Raw genomic sequence first — 21,447 nt, forward strand, 5'->3', positions numbered from 1 at the left:
TATATATCTGTAATATATGTGACAATTATTTGGGAAACCACACATACATAAAAAACTCACCTTCCGGAAATTCTTGAAGTTACGCACTAAAGCTCCTTTATAATAGGCAAATCCTTGTGGTGCGTCTTTTGAATTAGTCTTTTCCCGAGGGGGTGGAGGCTTTGGTTGTCTATGAACAAGGTTTGTAAATGAAATAGCTGCACAAGACTTAGGTAGATCTTCCTCTTTTTTTATTTCTTGTTTTATTTTTACCGTTGTATTCTATAATAAAATTATAAGCAACAAAATAATAAATAAATACAATAATATACAGACAAATATAATAATATAATGAGATCGATCAATCAAAGTACTCAACTGATACTTATAGACCCTGAAAGCTTACCTCAGCAGAGCATATCAAAGACTTAAACAACTGCAGTAGAACATTTATATAAGATACACTAAGACAAGGAAATTAAAGATAGCTTTGTTTAGATCAGTAGTTCTCAACAGGGGTCCACATGATCCTGGTAGGAGGCTGTAAGATTTTGTCATTAAAATTTATGTGCAAGACACTTTATTTCACGTTGCTCCAGTTCACTCAGCTGTAGAAACGAGTTGCAGCATCATTGGTGCCAAGCTGTATCAGCCTTTGCCTTTCCCTTGGATAACATCGGTGGCATGGAGAAGGGAAGCTGGAATGCATGGGCCACAGCTGGTCTTCCATAAACAACTTTGCCCAGACTTGTGCCTCAGAGGGTAACCTTTTAGGTGCAATCCCATGGGCATTTATGACCAAAGGGGGTCTTTACCCATTACTTCTACAACACAAAATATTTTAACAATCTTTTTTTTTTAAATACAATTCCTTCATCATCATCATCATCATCATCATCATCGTTTAACGTCCGCTTTCCATGCGATTTGGACGATTTGACTGAGGACTGGTGAACCAGATGGCTACACCAGGCTCCAATCTGATCTGGCAGAGTTTCTACAGCTGGATACCCTTCCTAATGCCAATCACTCCGAGAGTGTAGTGGGTGCTTTTTATGTGCCACCAGCACGAAGGCCAGTCAGGCGGTACTGGCAACGGCCACGCTCAAAATTCCTAATATTATAATTCCTAATATTATAAAAACATAATAGGGTTTTTTTAAACATCAAACAGTCAGAGCCAATCCAAGTGAAACAGGAATGAAGAGGGTCGATAGGAAGAAGTAGTTGAGAACGACTGGTTTAGATTTGTTCTGAAAATTCCAATATTAACATAAATTATAGAAATGAATGCAAAGAGTCATTTGAAGGCAAAATGCAGAGACATTCTGATACTGTAACAATTCTGCCATATAACCAATAAATTACTGCAATATTTTTACACCATAGATTAACAGAAATAAAGTATATATTTCGACATGTCTCTCATGCCTTATTTCAGGTGAAATGATTTAAACTAATTACAATATCTTCCACAATGGTAATTAGTTTAGTGAAGTATGGCATTGTTTATGATAACCTTAATACAAGAATCTAAACCATCTTAATTTGAAGTTCTTCTCTTTATTCTGGCTTATAATTGAGACCATTAACTGGGAGATTTCAGACAGTCAGGAAGTCAGGAGTTTCATTTTATGTCTTGGTCGCTATTTAGTTATATAATTTAAGAGTTAGTTATAGATTTACTTATTGAATTTATTTACCGATAATATTGTACATAGGGTAAATGTGTTTCTTTGTTGTAGTTTAATTAATAAAGTTAGTGTTTAATCCTTCCTAGAATTAAGGTTGAATGAATGAAATCTAAGGTATGTTTGTTCCCAACAACACATATTTTAGTGCTGTTGACACCGCCGGATTAAATGGTACTGCTCAGGTGTCGAAACTATAGTGATATCTGTTGGGCTGCTGATGATGGAGGTATGTTGGATTGTTAGTATGGCTGTTATTGTATGTGCAGAATAGTATTATAACACATCCATTTGATATATATATATATATATAACAATGCATGGAACTGGCTGATACGTTCAGACAGTAAATAAAGATAAACTTACCACTGTAGTGAATTTTGTATTTAGGTAACCAGGTTTGATGTAAACATCTGTGAATTTTGTTGAATTTTCAGTTATCTGAAAGCAAAAAAAAATGATTTTACTATTATATAGCCAGGGTTTGTAACATAAGTTAATAAAAAGAAGTTCTTGCACACAATCATGATGGAAGGATTTAATTTAGATGAGACATTAAAATGAGTTTGAATCATAGAATCAGAAATAGTTTCAAGTGGTTTAGGATTAAAAGGCCAAAGAGATTTCAGATCTTCTAAAAAATATTATTTACCTTTCCTTGTTTGTCTTTCAATTGTGAATCTTCTGAAAACAAGTCTAAAGTGGAAGGTTTTGAGTGTTTTTTATGTTCATAAGTAGAATCAACTACTTCTTTTTTAATAGAAACAGGCGTCAGTATTTCGGTACCTGGTGCTGCTTCTGTGCTTTCAGAATCTATAAGAGTATTGCTTAAATTAGATTGTTTCAATTTGTCAGAAGTGGTTTCTGGTACATTCTTTGAATTCTGATCTTCATTTTCAGACGAAACATCTTCTGGATCAGAATCTTCAATCACTAAAATAGGTTGAGGTTTAATGAGTGGAGCCTGAGACAAACTGTCTGGTGCAAGTATTTGTACAGACGGTTCTCTTTTGATAGAACTACCAGGATTTGTGTTATCTGGAACAGATTCTGCAAATAACCGTGTCTTTTTGTTTGATGGTTCTTTATCATCCACTTTAGCAGAAAAAGGATTTTCTGGTTTATCTGGACTTCGGCTCCTGAAAAAAAGAGAAATACATTTGTAGAAGAAATATTCCTTAATATATTTAAAGATGAACAGCTAAATCTTGGAAGGAATGAATGGAAGAGATATGGAACTGCAAGTAATTCAGAATATAAACTGATATAACAGCTAGAGAGGATTCTTCAGTCCTGCTACAGAAAATCTCTTTAGTACCAGTGATATCCTTAGTCTACACTATGGAAGAGTTGGTGATAGAGAAGCTCTCGGAGTGGTTGGCATTAGGAAGGGAATCCAGCTGTAGAAACTCTGCCAAATCAGATTGGAGCCTGGTGTAGCCATCTGGTTTGCCAGTCCTCAGTCAAATCGTCCAACCCATGCTAGCATGGAAGGCAGACATTAAATGATGATGATGATGATGATGAAGTTAGCGAAATATTGCAAAACTTTTGACTCGATAAAAAATAGCTGAAACCAGAAAAAAAGTATTTACCGTTTATTAGAGACAATTTTACTTTCAGGCGCATCACTGCTGGGAAATGACGATTCTGTTGCTTTGATATTTGTAGAAGGATTTGGCATTTTTACAGACTAGAAACAAAGACAGAAAAGAAAAACAGAAAAATCTTTTAAAAAATCTGTGTGTTGAACATTTGCCAATGATTAGGCCTTGTTGCAAAGCATTTCATTTAGAAGTAACAATAAATATATCTTTTATCTTTTACTTGTTTGTCATTGGGCTGTAGCCATGCTGGGGCACTACTTGGAAGGGGTTTGGTCAAAAAGATCAACACAAATATTCATGTTTTAAAGTCTGGTACTTATTCTGTTGATCACTTTTTTCCAAATTGCTATCTTATGGGGATATAAATAAACCAACACCAGTTGTCAACACACACACACACACACACACATATATATGCAATAGGCTTCCATACAGTTTCTGTCCAACAAATTCACTCAGCAGAATTTGAACTCAAAACACAAAGACAGACAAAATACTGCTAAGCATTTCACCCAGCGTGCTAATGTTTCTGCCAGTTCACCACCTTACACCCTGTGAATATTAAAACCTATTTCTTTCAAAATATTAGGTTAATAACCTGAATAATTACAACTCTGTTGACAATAATTTATCAACAATTTAATGTATTTATAAATAAAGCTAACATCATAAAGCATTAAAACAACTAATGGTAATTATGAGAATAGAAATGAGGAAATGTTTCACTTACTTCTTTGGGTATATTTGATTGGTTAAGAAACCTATTTAAAATAAAAGAATATTTAAATTTTTGAATTTAAATGTTTTGGAATATCCATGATATTTTAAAATGTCACAGACAGATCAATGAAATACTTAAAGTTTCATTTTGGTCAATAATCTATGACAGAATTGTACTAATAATGGTTTCAAATTTTGGCACAAGGCCAGCAATTTCAGGGGCGGGAGGAGGTCAATTACATCAATCCCAACACTCAGCTGGCACTTATTTTATCGACCCTGAGGGGATGAAAGGCAAAGTTGACTTCAGCGGAATATGAACTCATAACATAAGGACGAACGAAATGTCGATGTGTTAACGATTCTGCCAGCTCACCACCTTTTTCTTATCTAGACCAGGCAGGACCCCAAAACAATGGGATTCTGGGATCACAATATGTGTCAGAGATGTTGAAAGTATTCTAATATTGAATTTCATTGATTTTCATCAATATTTGAGAAATTAAGAATAATCTGTATGCAACTATCATCATTTCTCTCTTCAAAATAGATATTTTTGAACAGGTTATTAGGAAAAGAAATTTTTTTTTAAATACGAGGGTGAGTCAAAAAGTAATGCCATTTTGTTTAGAACAGGTATAATTACCAGCACAGGAACATGTATCAAACATCAAAATGAAGCTAGTCCTCTGTGGATCATATCCCTACTTCACAACATAGTCACCGTTTCTCTCAATAGCAATGTTCCACCTTCGAATGAGAGCATGTATCCCTGTCCCGTAAAATTCTGTTGACTGTTCTTTGAGCCGCTTCTTCACTACAGTTTTCACTTCCTCATCACTGGAATAATTTAGCGCCTTCAGATTATCATCTCTTCAGCCCCATGAAAGAGAGTTTGAGAGGCAAACATTATTCCAGTGACGAGGAAGTGAAAACTGTTGTGAAGAAGTGGCTCAAAGAACAGTCAACAGAATTTTACAGGACAGGGATACATGCTCTCATTCAAAAGTGGAACATTGCTATTGAGAGAAATGGTGACTATGTTGAGAAGTAGGTATGTGATCCACAGAGGACCAGCTTCATTTTGATGCATGATACATGTTCCTGTGTTGGTAATGATACCTGTTCTAAACAAAATGGCATTACTTTTTGACTCACCCTCGTAATTAAAAATTCAGTTATAATAATTTTTGAAGTTGAAACTTTTACTTGAGTAATTGTGTTAAGTAAATAAGTTTTCAAAGTACAAAAATATCATAAAGTAACAAGAGAACTTGCAAAACCCGTATAAATAATTAAACATTTAACTGGCCCTCCATCAGTTACAACGACGAGGTTTCCAGTTAATCCAATCAGTGAAACAGTCTGCTCATGAACTTAATGTGCAAGTGGTTGAGCACTTTACAGACATATGTAAACCTAATGTAGTTCTCAGGGAGACTCAGCATGGCACACAATGTGACAAGACTGGCCCTTTGAATTACATATACAACTTATTTTTGCCAGCTGAGTGGACTGGAGCAACATGAGATAAAGTGTCTTGCTTAAGGACTCATCGTGCCATCAGGTGTCAGACTCATGACTTTATGATCAAGAGCCAAATATGCTAACCACTTAGCCACACATTTTCATTATAATTGTAAAATACTAGAAAAAGTATGTAAAATAACTACACAAAAAAAGGTGGCCAGAGGCTGCAAAATTCATACTTACATTAAAGAATCTTGGGTATGTGTACTAATAGTTTGCTGAGAATGAAACTTCACTGTCTGACTTGGAAGTTGGCTGAATGTCTTTGCTAAAGAGATGAAAAGTCAATGAAAGAAACACTGAAATTTTTTCCATTATAATTCTCAAGAGCTTCAAAGAAGCTTTAAGCCTTTTGTTATTTAAATTTCTGTTTGAAATACACAATTTTAGTTTTAATTAATTTTGAAAATAATGAAGTATTTAATAAAATAACATTATAAAGCTGGTGTTTGGAACATAAATTAGCATGCAATTTTGATGCAATGTTTTAATCTAGATCACTTTAAACAGGAAGTTTGCATCAGAGAACTGGGACCGTTCTCAGGTGACTTGATATGAAAAGGGTTTTTTTGTAAAAACAGAAAAGAATTAGATAAAGCAGTTAAATTTAGCCATTAGATTCAAGTAAGAGAAGTAAGAGAGAGAAATGAATATCATTATTATTATCATCATCGTTTAATGTCCGTTTTCCATGCTGGCATGGGTTGGACGGCTTGACTGAGGTCTGGAAAGCCAGCAGCTGCACCAGGCTCCAACCTGATCTGGCAATGTTTCTACAGCTGGATGCCCTTCCTAACGCCAACCACTCAGAGAATATAGTGGGTGCTTTTTACATGCCACCAGTACTGGAGCCAGTCAGATGGGCCTGGCATCGATCATGTTTGGATAGTGCTTTTTACATGCCACCAGCATGGGAGCCAGTTAGAGGGCACTGGCAGCAGCCACATTCAGATGCTGCATTTTATGTGCCACTGGAACAGGAGCCAGTCAGGGGGCACTGGCCACAGCTACGATTTTGGTTTAATGACTAAATAAACTGAAGGTAAAATAAAACTTACCTAAAGCTGCATTAGGATTGCAATACTTCTCAGTATTACAACAGAGAATTGCCTGGCCAATTTCAGCATCGGTTATCATACGTTTGCTGTGGCTGAAAAAAATTAATAAAAATCATATTAAAATTATGATCTAATCTAATCAAGTAAGAATACAGTTTTTCATAATAAGCACCAGTTGTTTTATTCCATTGTTTTTAGTAAATAATATCTTAATGTTTTTTAATGTTTTTTTTTTGTTGCTTGTTTCTTTTATTGGTTAGTGAGACACAAAGTCTTGTAAGGATTTAACAGTGGATTTTATCTAGCAACTAAACAATAAGTTTGAGTGATATGGCTTAAAAGTAGAGAACTGAAAGTGTATTAATAAGACATGTATATATGATAAGTGTGATTTAATATGCTAATGAAAGATGGAATGTAAAGACAGAGAGACAACTGAGAATCTCATCATCGTCGTTTAACATCTATCTTCAAGCAATTTTCATGGGTTGACCAGATCAACAAGATCCACTGCCTCATACTCCAATGTCTGCTTTTGGCATGTTTCTAAAGCTGGATGCCCTTACAGAGTGTACTGGGTGCTTTTTTTTTTCATGGCACCAGTACTAGTGAGGTCACCATGCAATTCATGATACTAATATCCCTCTGGACAAAGGAAAAACAGAAGTGTCAAAAATGATGCATTAGTTCTCCAAATCTGTTGCCTAATAATCCAATAGCTGGTGTATACTAACATTCACAACATTATTAATAAGTTCTGTGTAAGTTACTTAGTTGTTGTGTAGTAATAAGTACAAACATGGCTGTATAGTAAGAAGTTTGCTTCCCAACTATATGGTTTTGCAGTCAATCTAACTGTGATACCCTGAGCAAGTGTCTTTTAATATAGCCTTGGGACAACCAAGGCCTTGTGAGTGGATTTGGTAGATAGAAAGCGGGTGAAGGTCGGTCTCAAGAAGGGCATCCAACCTCAGGGCATCCAACCTCAGCAAATTTCATCCAACCCATGCTAGCATGGAAAAGTGGATACCAGAACAATGATGATAAAGAGGATGATGAAGATGATACCCTTTTACTCTTTTACTTTTTTCAGTCATTTGACTGTGGCCCTGCTGGAGCACTGCCTTTAGTCGAATCAAATCGACCCCAGGACTTATTCTATTGGTCTCTTTTGCCGAGCCACTAAGTTACGGGGACGTAAACACACCAGTATCGGTTGTCAAGCGATGTTGGGGGGGGGGGACAAACACAGACACACAAACATATATGCACACATACATATATATATATACATATATACGACGGGCTTCTTTCAGTTTCCATCTACCAAATCCACTCACAAGGCTTTGGTCGGCCCGAGATGATAGTAGAAGACACTTGTCCAAGGTGCCACGCAGTGGGACTGAACCCAGAACCATGTGGTTGGTAAGCAAGCTACTTACCACACAGACACTTCGTTAGTGTTTATCTTTCTTTTATGTATTGGTTAAATTTGTGGGGTCTATATATATCTGTTTATATATGGTACTAAAAAAGAGTCTGAGAAGAAACTTGTGAGGCGTTACCTTAGTAACAGAGACAGAACATGAGAAACCCATTCATCTTCACTGGGCTCAGCTTGCATTACAATAGATGTATCCTTTACTAAAGTTGAATCATCCACAGGCTTAGAAGCACACAAACAAGAATGACCACCAGCAAGTTCAATGGCCATCTTCATCTTCCTCAACTGTAAAAGAATTTGTTTCAAGGGAAAAAATATAAATATTTATCTTTTGAAATACACACACACACATATAATTAAATATGATAATCATTTTTGTTATTTAGACCAGTGGTTCCCAAACTATGAGTCGCGACCCACTGATGGGTCGCGAACGGAATCCTAGTGGGTCGCAAAATGTTATAAGCTTTGATTAACTGCTGTCTATCGAGATAGTTCAAGATTCATGTTTTCAATACCAGACTGGTTGTTTTATCAAGCAGTAGGCTTTTTTCATGAATTTAACAAATCAGAGGTAGTCATTTTCTCAAGTTATTTATTCGTACGTAATCGTAAAAAGGAAAAGTCTGTTTTTACCTATTTATAGAGAACTTTAACTAGGCGCAGTACAACACTGATTGAGCCGATAACAGTTACTGCTTCGAGGTTTTGTATTAGAGTTAATACCTGCCAATAGGGTATGGAGACGTTGAAACAGTTATAAAACGTTTTGTTTCACATTTAATATAAATAGTAAAAAATTTAAATAAATAAGACAGTATGGATTTCACTAATAAGTTTATAAATTATTCAAAAAAGTATAGGAGTGATCACCAGGAGGCTATTAATTAGCCAATGAAATGATTGGAAGAGATAGTAGCTAGATGGTAGATGGATCAATAGAGTCTATCTGATAAACGGTAGAGTTAAGTGGGTCACCATAAACTCACGTCATAGTGGGTCGCGTCTCTAAAAAGTTTGGGAACCACTGATTTAGACAATATTTCTTCTACAAAACAATCAATTCTACCTTAGGGAAGAGTCAAAAGAATAGGAATATTTTTGTTTACACTTCTGTTTACTCTTTTACTTATTGCAGACATTGAACTCTAGCCAAGCTGGAGCACTGCCTAGTAGAGTTAGCTGAACCAAATTAAGCCACTTAAATCTGGTACTCTTTTGCCAAGCTACCATGCTAAGGGGATGTAAATAAACCAACACTGTTTGATAAGTGGTGGTGAGTACAAGCACAAATACACACACAAACACATGTAAAAGGCTTCTGTCACACAGTTTCTGTCTGTGAAATTCATTCACCAAGCATTGGTCAGCCTGGGGCTAAAGAAGAAGACATCTGCCCAAGGTGCCAAGCAGTAGGAATGAACCCAAAACCACATGGCTGCAAAGCAAACTTCTTAACCACTCACTAGGACATCAACTTTATAAACTTCAAAGATATTTTACAAAGTGATTAATAATACATTGTAATAAACCCATACTTCTGTTCTTTAACTAGTTTCAATCATTAGACTGTGGCCATGCTGGAGTATACCAGTAACTAGTTTGATTGCTATTTATTGGTTTCAAATTCTGGCACAAAGCCAGCAATTTTGAGGTAAGTTGATTACATTGATACCAGTACTCAGTTAGTACTTATTCTATTGACCATAAATGGGTAGAAAGTAAAGTCTACCTCGGCAGAATTTAAACTTGAAAACATAAAGATAGATGAAATGGTGCTCAGCATTTTGCCCAGCATGCTAACGATTCTGGCAGCTCGTCAACTTATTGACTGCTACTTATTGAATGGTTGACTTTACCTCTTATACCAGTCAGAGACTAACCCCCTTTTAATGGTGTAACCACCTTGTGGTACTATGGTATGCTGACTTACATTGGTGTACATAAACACACAAATACGCTCATGAGTGCTGGTGACATGTAAAAACCACCTGTTTCTGTGTCACATATGTTAAACACACCCATGCCAGTACCACATACAAAGTACTTGTGTCAGTGCCCTGTAAAAAAACACCCATTCCAGTGGCACATAAAAAGTACTGGAGCTGGTCATCATCATCATCATCATCATCATCATCATCCATCAATTTGAATTCGGGTTTTGTCCCCGTTAACAGGGGTGGCTGGGTCTACCTGATTGCCATAGCAACCGCCCTCACACCATCTTGCCCGGTTTTGGGCATCCTCCCTTCTCAAGCCAACCCTCCCAATCTCCTCCTCCACCTGTCTCCTCCACATTTTCCTCAGCCTACCTCGCTTTCGCTGTCCATGTAAAAAGCACCCAACACACTCTGTAAACAAGTTGGCTTTCAAAACCATACCAAAACAGATAACTGGAGCTTGGCACAGTTCTCTGGCTGGCCAGCTCCTGTCAAATTGCCCAACCCATGCCAGCATGGAGAACATACATTAAATGATGATGATGATGCTAGTGACGATGTACAGCAGGCTTCCATACAGTTTCCATCTACAAAATTTCACTCAAAAACATTGGTCAAACCAAGGCTTTGGTAGAATAGACATGCCTTTGGTGCTGCACATTGGGATGGAACACAGAACCTCACGATTACAATGCGAACTGCTTAACCTACACAGCCGTCTCTGCCTCCATAATCATCAACATGAATATTTTAAAAGCTTGTTTTGTTTTGGTGGGGAAAGAGTTCCTGTTCGTTTTATAGCCATTTTTTCTCCTTTCCTTGTTGGAGAGATTTACTCTTATAAAGTTGTGTATGAGAACATGCAGAGGTGTCTCTGAAATCGATGATCTTATATCAACAAATGTTTTATCATAGGATTAAGCAAGCCAACAAAGGAGCCTCTATAAATGAAATAACAGGCAAATCTCCCTCAACTCATAACCTACACTCTTGAAAAAGCAAGACATATTGCATACTATAATTCTTACCATGCGAAAAGATGGGATAGTAATGACTAGAAAGCCTTTGATTATGGTCTGTCTTCTTTATGAGAGCAGACCAAGGGTTATACATCAACAACACAGGAGTGGTAACTATTTTCTAGTTAGACAGTCTGAGGTAATGAGTTTTGCTGCAAGGGTATAAGGGATATAGGGGACTCTAGGTAGAGATAATAGCTTTGGATCCTTTGCTGCTCCCTACTGATTAGGATGGATGGGCTTCACTGTTTCTCATTTATCCCCTAAACCTTTCATGTGCTGGCTTCAAGTGTCACACTCGGGTACACTGCCTCAGCTGGTGTGCCAAGGCATGTGAGGGAGTGGATTAGACACTGCATCACTAGACAGGTGGAGGGGATGCGGCAATGGTCAACGGCCAGGGCAGAGGAATCTCAAGAAGACCACCAATGAGGTGTCTGTGACTAAAGCCAGGCCACATATTTTCTGGATCTAGGCCGGCAGTCAAACAAAGACAGCTCTGCAAGCAGTCTCTTTCCTAAAGGTGAGTGCCCCTTCTCCAAAAAACCTCAAGCTATAAAAACAGTTCAAAGTGCAAAAGTATCACAGCAGTCAGGCGGCTGCTGACCGACCCAGTTGGAGGACTTACATGGGGCAGAGTTGAATATGGAGAAAATTTTGCACCAAGATTTAAACAATAAATCAGGGGTACAATTTACAGGGTCTAGTCAAAAATTATCAGGACTGGTGTTATAAAAAGAAAACTACAGCACATATCAATTCAGTATTTAATCTCCTTCTAAAGCCACACACTTTATGCAGCGTTGTTTCCATTGATGCGAGCATTCCTGGAACTCCTTTTATGGCATAGCGAACTGCTGTCTCGTTGCATTCTCTTGAGTTTCTTCGACATCTTGAAATCTAGTTCCTTTCAATTGGGATTCCTTTCAAGCCTTGGTTTTGGGGGCCATAGTCACAGACCCCACAATTCATCACTTGCTATGACTGTTTTCAAAAAGTTTTCCTCTTCCTCGACACAATCAAGGTGACCCTGTGCATTTGAAACCTGATCTTGTTTTTGAGACGATCACACTCCACAAACTTTACTTCCAAGCCCTGCTATAAACAACGGAAATGAGTGAGAACGTTTTATAACTTAGCGTGCGTGTGTGACAGAGTTCAATGTCAAGCTGTAGCAAGCAGCTTCACTCTGCATACTTTAATTGTGTTACCACAGCAACCGTTCTGATACTTTTTGACCAGACCTCATATACACAAGTAAATAGAGTAACTTTAAAAAAAGACTGAAATACTCAAATGAGACCAACAACTCCACATACCTGAGAAGATTTTAAAAAGTAGAAAGTAATTCCACTGAAAAGGGTTTTCCGTAAAGGATTCGGTTGAAATGTTCCATTCTTGATTACAAAGTTAGGAGACAATTTGGGAAGAAACCTGTTTGAAATACAAATAGAACAACAGAAATCGATAATATGGATTTCTAGCTTTAGTACAAGGACACAAAGTTTTGGGGGAAGTAATATAGTTGACTAGATCAACATCATCATGATCATTTCAATGCCCACTTTTCCACAACAACAAACATATACAAATATATATAGACATATGCAAATGTGTTGAGTCATCCCATAAATAATGCGGTTGTTTTATACTTCGTTTATTGTTCAAATTTAAGATAAACAAAGTTCTTTTTTAATCTGAAATATACTCTCCTTCATTTTCTACAGTGCTCTCCCATCTATCTGGTAGACTTGCAAGGCCCCTCTTCCAAAATTCACATATCCATGACAAAAAATACTCCTCCAGTACTGTTCTAACCTTGTCTACAGAATTCATATTTTTTCCATCCAAATGATTTTGCAGACTGCAGAATAAATGTACGCATAAAGCAAAATATGCTGAATATGCTCCTTTGTCACTTCCATTATAGCTTTGAAAAAATAACTCTTCAAAACTTGCACTAAGAATAGGAACAAGGTAAAATTACTACCTGCTTTTAGAGCAAGTTGATGCAGGTAGTTTATCCTGTCCCCCACCAACTTCTAGTTCATGCAATTGAAAAAACCACATTATTTATTAGATGACCCAATATATAGACATATACAAACATACAAAATATATATAGACATATACAAGCATATACAAATCATCATCATCATCATTGTCGTTTAACGTCCGCTTTCCATGCTAGCATGGGTTGGACGATTTGACTGAGGACTGGTGAACCAGATGGCTACACCAGGCTCCAATCAGATTTGGCAGAGTTTCTACAGCTGGATGCCCTTCCTAATGCCAACCACTCCGAGAGTGTAGTGGGTGCTTTTATGTGCCACCGGCACGAAGGCCAGTCAGACGGTACTGGCAACGGCCATGCTCAAAATGGTGTATTTTACGTGCCACCTGCACAGGAGCCAGTCCAGCAGCACTGGCAACAATCTCGCTCAAATGTCTTTACACATGCCACTGGCACAAGTGCCAGGAAGGCGATGCTGGGCACAGGTACCATGACGACACATCTGTATCTGTATATGTGAGTGTGTGATTGTGTGTATATCTTTGCATTTGTGTGTCCTTACCATCCCTTGACAACCGGTTCATTTATGTCCTTTTAATTTAGGGGTTTGGCAAGATAGTCCAATAGAGTAAGTACTAGGCTTAAAAAACAGAAGTATTGGGGTCTTTTCATTTGGCTAAAACTCGTCAAAGTGGTGCAGTGCTCCAGCATGACCACAGTCAAATGATTGAAACAGATATATAGACATAAAACAAACATATACAAATATATATAGACATATATAAACTTACTCTTCAGGACCCTTATACGGTTGAGACAGTTCACTAGCTGTTTTTAGACTTTTAAAATAGTCAATGGTAACAATCTGACATTGGGCAGCAAGTGCACACACAACCTGGAAAAGAATACCAAAATCCAGTTTAGAGAATTCATTATGAAACAAAAAAAAAGTAGCAAAAAAGAAAATGTATACAAGAACATAAATTTCTTGAACAAATTATTTTACTGGTTTAATTGAAAAGTAGCAATAAGGTAAACATTGGAATCTGAGTGTAATGGTAATGGTTAGAAATAATTAATAGCAGTGCTAATTATGATTTTACAATTTACTTCTTTAACAGAATTTTAATTAATATATTGGGGGGAGTGGGGATGGCAAGACACTTTGGATGTGGACAAGTGATGTTATGAGTCCTTTTAAATTCCTTCTCTAAATTTCAGAAACATAAAGCACCATCCAAAAGTGGCTGATGCCAGAAACCCACTGACTGGCCACTGTGCTGGTGGCACATAAAAAGCACTATCCGAACGTGATTGATGCCAAGCCCGCTGACTGGCTCCTGTGCCGGTGGCACATAAAAAGCATGCACTACACTCTCAGAGTGGTTGGCGTTAGGAAGGGCATCCAGCTACAGGAACACTGCCAGATCAGATTGGAGTCTGGTGCAGCCGCTGGCTCTGCAGACCTCAGTCAAACCGTCCAACCCATGCCAGCATGGAAAACAGACGTCAAACGATGGCGATGATAAAATGTTTTATAATTAAGGGTTGCTCTTACAGACAGGAAGCAATACTGGCCACATCAAAACACTGTGTGCGCATGAGCAGTGCGATGTCTCATTCTGTGCGGTAGTGTTTTCAGATACACCACACTGAGAAGACTGCAAATACACAGTAAAATTCCTTGTATGAAGACTTATGTAGTAACTGAATGGCCTAATACTGGTACACAGCACAGACTGTCAGTACTAAATCCAGCTGCAAGGGGTTAAGGTGGTGAGCTAGCAGAATTGTTAGCATGCTGAGCAAAATGCTTAGTGGCAGTCTGTCTGTCTTTACGCTCTGAGTTCAAATTCTGCTTAGGTCAACTTTGCTTTTCATCCTTTCAGGGTCGATAAAATAAGTACCAGTTGAGAACTGGAGTTGATGTTGTCAACTATACCCTTCCCTTGAACTTGCTGGCCTTGTGCCAAAATGTGAAACCAATTAAAGGCCTCATCAGTTTGGTCAGATGGGACAGGGCCCATCTTAAAATATATTACATCAATAACTGACCATAAGAAAACCATATTGTCTAACTTGTAATACTAAAGGGTAAAGACCCCCTTCAGTCATGAATGACCATGGGATTGCACCTAGAAAGTTCCCCTCTAAATCACAAGTCTGGGCAAGGTTGTTTATGGAAGATCAGCAGTCACCCATGCATACTGGCCTCCCCTCTACACGCCACCAGTCTTATCCAAGGGAAAGGCAAAGGGGTCAATACAGCTTGGCACTAGTGATGTCACAACTCATTGCTACAGCTGAATGAACTGGAGCAACGTGAAATAAAGTGTCTTGCTCAGGAACACAACACACAGCCCAGTCTCGGGATCAAACTCACTGCCTCATGATTGTGAGCCCAATGCCCTAACCACTGAGCTGTGTGCTTTCATAACTTGTAATACTAATCACATTCAAATAAACCTATTAGTAACTCATTCAAAAACTGACAATCATAATTGTACTTTGTGTGTGTGTGTCAGACTGACAAAATATTTCATTCATCATCATCATCGTGTAATGTCTGCTTTCCATGCTGGCATGGGTTGGACGGTTTGACTGAGGGCTGGCAAGCCAGAAGGCTGCACCAGGCTCTAATCCAATCTGGCAATGTTTCTACAGCTGGATACCTTTTCTAACACCAACCACTCCGAGAGTGTAGTGGGTGTTTTTTACATGTCACTGGCACAAGGGCCAGTCAGGTGATACTGGCATTGGCCACGCTTAAATGGTGCTTTTTACGTTCCACCAGCACGGGTGCCAATCAGGCAGTACTGTCATTGGCCATGACAACGACTTCATTTGCTTCAACAGGTCTTCGCAAGCGCAGTTTATTGCCCAAAATAATGTAAAATATCAAGTGTTATTTCTTTACTACCCACAAGGGACTAAACGTAGAGGGGACAAACAAGGACAGACAAACACGGATTAAGTCAAGTCGATTATATCGACCCCAGTGCATAACTGGTACTTATTTAATCGACCCTGAAAGGATGAAAGGCAAAGTTGACCTCGGCGGTATTTGAACTCAGAACGTAGCGGCAGACGAAATACCGCTAAGCATTTCGCCCGGTGTGCTAACGTTTCTGCCAGCTCACCGCCGTATAATATCAAGTGTGATTGAGCTTCTCTCTCTCTCTCTCTCTCTCTCTCTCTGTATAACTAAACTATAACTAGCATTCCATCAGTCACGATGACAAGTGTTCCAGTTGATCCGATCAACGGAACAGCCTGCTCATGAAATTAATGTGCAAGTGACCAAGCATTCCACAAACATATGTACCTTTAACATAGTTCTCGGGGAGATTCAATGTGACACAGAATGTGGCAAGGCTGACCCTTTGAGTTACAGGTACAACTCATTTTTGCCAGCTGAGTGGACTGGAACGTGAAATAAAATGTCTAGCTCAAGGACACAACACACTGCCAGGAATTGAACTCACAACCTTACGATTGTAAGCCAAATACTCTAACCACTAAGCCACACGCCTTCACTCTCTCTGTATAATGCTTAAAACAAATATGATTCATAATACAGTTGTTACAAACCTTCACAGTAACTGAAATATAATCCATAACCAAAAAGTTGCATTTATCACTCCATTCATTAGCCACTTTGCCATCAAAATATTTCATAACTTGGTCCAATTCTAACTTGGCAGAATTCTTCAAACAAGACGACGTGACAACTAAAGGATTAAACCGAACCCTAATAACAAAAAATAGAAAATATTAATGTTCTCAATATTCACAATGCAAGGTGGGAAAATTCAAAATATGATGCCATCCAACTAGGAAAGACATATTGTACATGATGTATCTTGTTATCTTCTGGTGGATAAATGACTACCATTGTAATACCATTGTGATGAATGATGGTTAGAATTGATGAACATTAACAATAATTACACTGAAATTAAAATGGTGATTTGATGATGATGATGATGATTGACTGTAAAAATAATAATTATAGTAAAGAAAAGAAAATTCAGTGTTTTTCAAAGCTAATAATACTTGAGTGGGGTCTCTGTACCTCATGGAAATACTGTGGCTATACAGAGATACATCCCCATCTACCCTTAACCATTTAGCATTCAGATTTCTCTGTCAAATGTAAATGCTTATTTATTCATTTTATTGGATTATCCCATAAATAATGTGGTTTTTTTTATACATTTTTTTTTATTTTTCAAAATTAAGGTAAACAAAGTACTTTTTTTAATCTAAAATATACTCTCCTTCATTTTCTACAATGCTCTTCCATTTATCTGGTAGACTTGCAAGGCCCCTCTTCCAAAATTCACTTTTCCGTGATGAAAAATACTCCTCCAGTACTGCTCTGACCTTGTCTACAGAATTCATATTTTTTCCCAGCCAAACGAGTTTGAAGACTGCGGAATAAATGATAATCAGACGGGGGCAATGTCTGGCAAATACGTCCGACTCCAGCCTTTGGGATATCATCCTCGCTGTATGTGACCAAGCATTATCCTGATGGAATAACACCTTTTGTCTTGAAACCAAAGATGGTTGTTTTTCTTCACTGACTTAAACCACTCAAGCAGCTTGCAGTAGATCTTTGTTATCATTTGATTTGAGTTTAAAAGTTCAAAGTGCACTAAACCTTTCATATCCCACCAAATAGTTAACAACACCTTCTTTAGCCTGGGGTGCCGGTGTTTCTCCTTTCCCTACCCATTGTCTTTGGGGCTTGACATTTTTATAGATAACCCATTTCTCATCACCAGTTACTACTTGGTTCAAAAAAGGTTCATTGGTGAGATGTGATAGCAAAGAAGAGCACACATTCATTCTCTGCACATGACTAGACTCGGAAAGTTTGAGGAACCCACTGACTTAATTTGCTGACTTTTCCGATGGCACACAGGTGTCAATGAATGGTTGAATGACCAAATCCAAGCTTCTCTGCTAGTTTCTCATCAATTATGGTGGGATTTTGTTCCACCAGGGTTTGCAGGATGTCTTCGTCAAGCTCTACAGATCTTCCAGGATGAGGCTCATCTTCTTGGCTGTAGTTTCTAGCTCAGAATTTCTGGAGTCACTGTTGACACTGGCTTATGCTTATTGTCCGATCCCCATATACTGCATTAATATTCCTTGCACTTTCTGTTGTGTTGTTGCCTTTATTGAACTCATAACACAAAGTATGTGGAATATGCTCCTTTGTCACTTCCATTTTAGCTTTGAAAAAATAACTGTTAAAATCAAACTGCACTCTTCAAAACTTGCACTAAGAATAAGGACAAAGTAAAACTACTACCTGCTTTTATAGCAAGTTGATGCAGGTAGCTTATCCTGTCTCCCTCTGACATTCATTTTATGCAATTGAAAAAACAAACCCCCACATTATTTATGGGATGACCCAATATTTTGAATTAATCATGCATTGTCTTATAGTTTCATAATTTTAATGTCATGATTGTCTATTTTTAGAATGCCATTATAGGGCAGGCATGAGAGGCCAAATCTGGCTGGTTTTAGCATAAAACAGATAGAATACTTGAGTTGGATATGACCAGTTTAAATAGTAAAGGGTTAAAGCACATGACTTGGAGTTAAAAAACAACCATGAAATAATGATGCAGAAATCTTACATACAATGTCTGGGAGAAATTTAATTTAAAGGAGGTTCTTGTAGTTATTTTGGTGTGGCAGCAAAAATACTCAAAAGTTGTTATAGCTTACCAAAATGTTGACTTTGGGGAACCAAACATAAGTTTGTCCCCTTCTTTCAATTCTATTGCTGTATTTTGATTGCATTTCTTCCTATTGATATATGTTCCATAGGATGAGACATCTTGAATAGTCAGAGAAGACTTTGTATAGGGAATCTTCTGAAATATCAAAGAAAAAAAGAAGAAAATGTTACTTTTGTATCTACAACTATTCAAGAGAATTGAGTGGATAGAACAGAAAACGTTTTCATCATCATCATCATCGTTTAACGTCCGTTTTCCATGCTAGCATGGGTTGGACGGCTCAATCGGGGTCTGGGAAGCCAGGAGGCTGCATCAGGCTCCAGTCTGATCTGGCAATGTTTCTACAGCTGGATGCCCTTCCTAACACCAACCACTCTGTGAGTGTAGTGGGTGCTTTTTACATGCCACCGGCACAGGGGCCAGAGGAGGCTGGCAACGGTCACAATTGGTTGGTGCTTTTCACGTGCCACCGGCACGGAAGCCAGTCAAGGTGGTGCTGGCATCGGCCACATTCGGATGGTGCTTTTTATGTGCCACCGATACAGGTATCACAACTACAATTTCCATTTGATTTTTATCTTGATGTTGATGTACATATTATTCCAATCAACCTTATTATAAGACCTGTAATAATTTTACCAAGAGACGACACTGAAAACTGACCCCAGTGATAAAAAAAAAAAAAAACGACTCTGAAAACACCTGAAATTTCTGTCAGCTTGTTTCTCAATTTTAATATTTTAATGTTTAATAAGACAGCAAGTCAGCATAATGATTAGCACATGAGGCCAAATGCTTGGTGGTATTCTGTCCATCCTTACATTCTGAGTTCAAAATCCACCATGGTCGATTTTGCCTTTCATCTTATGGGGGTTGATAATAAAAACAGCACTGGGGTCCATGAAATCAACTAACCCTTCCCCCAGTACTCACATGATACTTATATATTGACTCCAAAAGGTCAATATATAATGCTGCTAAGCATTTTGTCTGGCCTGCTAACAATTTGTCTGGCTTGCTACCTTCACATTTTGTATATATATATAGAGTATGATACATAGATGGCTATTTTATATATAACCATAAATTGGAGTTTTATTGCCAAAGACAGTTAATATACAAAATCCAATTTATGGTTTGAATTAAAAATTAAAAGAATGATGCAGTTGTAAATAAATATTCCTTATTAAAGTTCAATTAATTGTAGAAAGAATAGGAACAAATTTTTACTAACAGCTGGATCTATTGTAATAATAGCATGTTTCCTGCTGACTGTCTTGTCATCGGCAATATTCAGGTCACAGTCTCTCCGTCCAATTGTAAATTCCCCAGAATCTGTAATCTTGTGCTCATCTATAATGATAGTAATAATAATAATAATAATAATAATAATAATAATAATAATAATGGTAGCTTCAAATTTTGGCACAAGGCCAGCAATTTTAGGGGTTTTCAACTGGTACTTACTTTAGCAACCCTGAAAGGATGAAAGGCAAAGTCAACCTAGGCAGAATTTGAACTCAGAACATAGAGAGAAGAAAGAAATTCCACTAAGCATTTTGTTCAACACATTAATAATTCAGATGAAAAACACAACCAAAATCTCTTGGAAAAAAAAAATCACCCATCCCAACAAACTGGAAAGTTCCAGAAAGGCTATCATCCACACTGTGAAGGAGATCACCATGCATCACACAGCCTGAAAGCTCTCCTCTCTCCTAAACAATCCCTTTGGATCAACAGCAGGTTAGGGAGTGAAAAGGCCAAAAAGCATCTCTACCTAATTTATAAGATCTTCCTTTCTCCACCTATAATGGTTCAGTGAACAGTTTTACAGAAGAGAAAGCCTTCACATTTGATGTCCACATTGCATCCAAACTGCAGACACTAGGCAAATTTCGTCCAAAACTATGGCTTTTGACATGCACACTCATACAAACATATGCGTGCACACACACACACACATACACACATCAAGCAAAGTACCCTCTGGTTTCTTCAAATCAACAAGGCCATAAGCACTGACAATATCCCTTACATTATGCTCAATGTGCCTCAGAGCTAGTCCCTATCCTCAAACTCTTTAATCTCTCTCCGTCTTTCTTCTCCCTCCCTCCCTTTTGGCACAAGGCCGGCAATTTTAAGGGTTTTCAACGGGTACTTACTTTAACAACCTTGAAAGGATGAAAGGCAAAGTCAACCTAGGCAGAATTTGAACTCAGAACATAAAGAGAAGAAAGAAATGCCACTAAGCATTTGGCCCAACACACTAATAATTCAGATGTAAAACACAATATGCTACAGTATGTCACATTCATAGAAAAGTCAGCCTTTCTACAGCTCCTTGATGCTGACGGGTCTCGTGCCTCGTCCATTCAGAGATTCAACTCTCCTTTCATCAACCACATTGTGTCCACCCAAACAATACTCTATAATAATCCCTACGCCCAATCCTTTCTGAAATTCCCTCGCAACGTTTATCCTGCAGCTGCTAACATGCAACAGTTCGAGCGAAACTTCATAACAATCTCACCAGTTTCGGAAAGACTGTGAAAACCAAGAATACAGGGTTTTTATATAGATCCGCACCCGGAGTGAAACAAAAATCATGTAATACTTCTAATGCAATGTATATTGAACAAATATGAAGGAAAATATGCACGCTGGCAAACGGGGGGGGGGG

At 37.9% G+C, this 21,447-nt stretch overlaps 1 protein-coding gene across 2 annotated transcripts in view; it reads right to left on the minus strand.

The window, feature by feature from the left end:
* The window catches only part of LOC106875187 (nibrin), a 29,145-nt gene that overhangs the window by 4,154 nt on the left and 3,544 nt on the right, over window positions 1-21,447 (minus strand). Inside the window, exons 2-14 of one of the 2 annotated variants that reach the window (XM_014923224.2) lie at window positions 19,999-20,117; window positions 18,751-18,899; window positions 16,594-16,753; window positions 13,794-13,897; window positions 12,308-12,422; window positions 8,151-8,314; window positions 6,586-6,677; window positions 5,711-5,795; window positions 4,008-4,038; window positions 3,266-3,363; window positions 2,323-2,809; window positions 2,037-2,111; window positions 61-261 (exon numbers count right to left, since the gene is read on the minus strand). In XM_014923224.2, the coding sequence (XP_014778710.1) occupies window positions 61-261; window positions 2,037-2,111; window positions 2,323-2,809; window positions 3,266-3,363; window positions 4,008-4,038; window positions 5,711-5,795; window positions 6,586-6,677; window positions 8,151-8,314; window positions 12,308-12,422; window positions 13,794-13,897; window positions 16,594-16,753; window positions 18,751-18,899; window positions 19,999-20,117 (1,880 nt within the window). The remainder of the gene's footprint in view (window positions 1-60; window positions 262-2,036; window positions 2,112-2,322; window positions 2,810-3,265; window positions 3,364-4,007; window positions 4,039-5,710; window positions 5,796-6,585; window positions 6,678-8,150; window positions 8,315-12,307; window positions 12,423-13,793; window positions 13,898-16,593; window positions 16,754-18,750; window positions 18,900-19,998; window positions 20,118-21,447) is intronic. The other variant, XM_014923225.2, reaches the window with a different exon arrangement.

Source organism: Octopus bimaculoides, chromosome 4 (genome assembly GCF_001194135.2).
Source record: "Octopus bimaculoides isolate UCB-OBI-ISO-001 chromosome 4, ASM119413v2, whole genome shotgun sequence".
Taxonomy (NCBI): domain Eukaryota; kingdom Metazoa; phylum Mollusca; class Cephalopoda; order Octopoda; family Octopodidae; genus Octopus; species Octopus bimaculoides.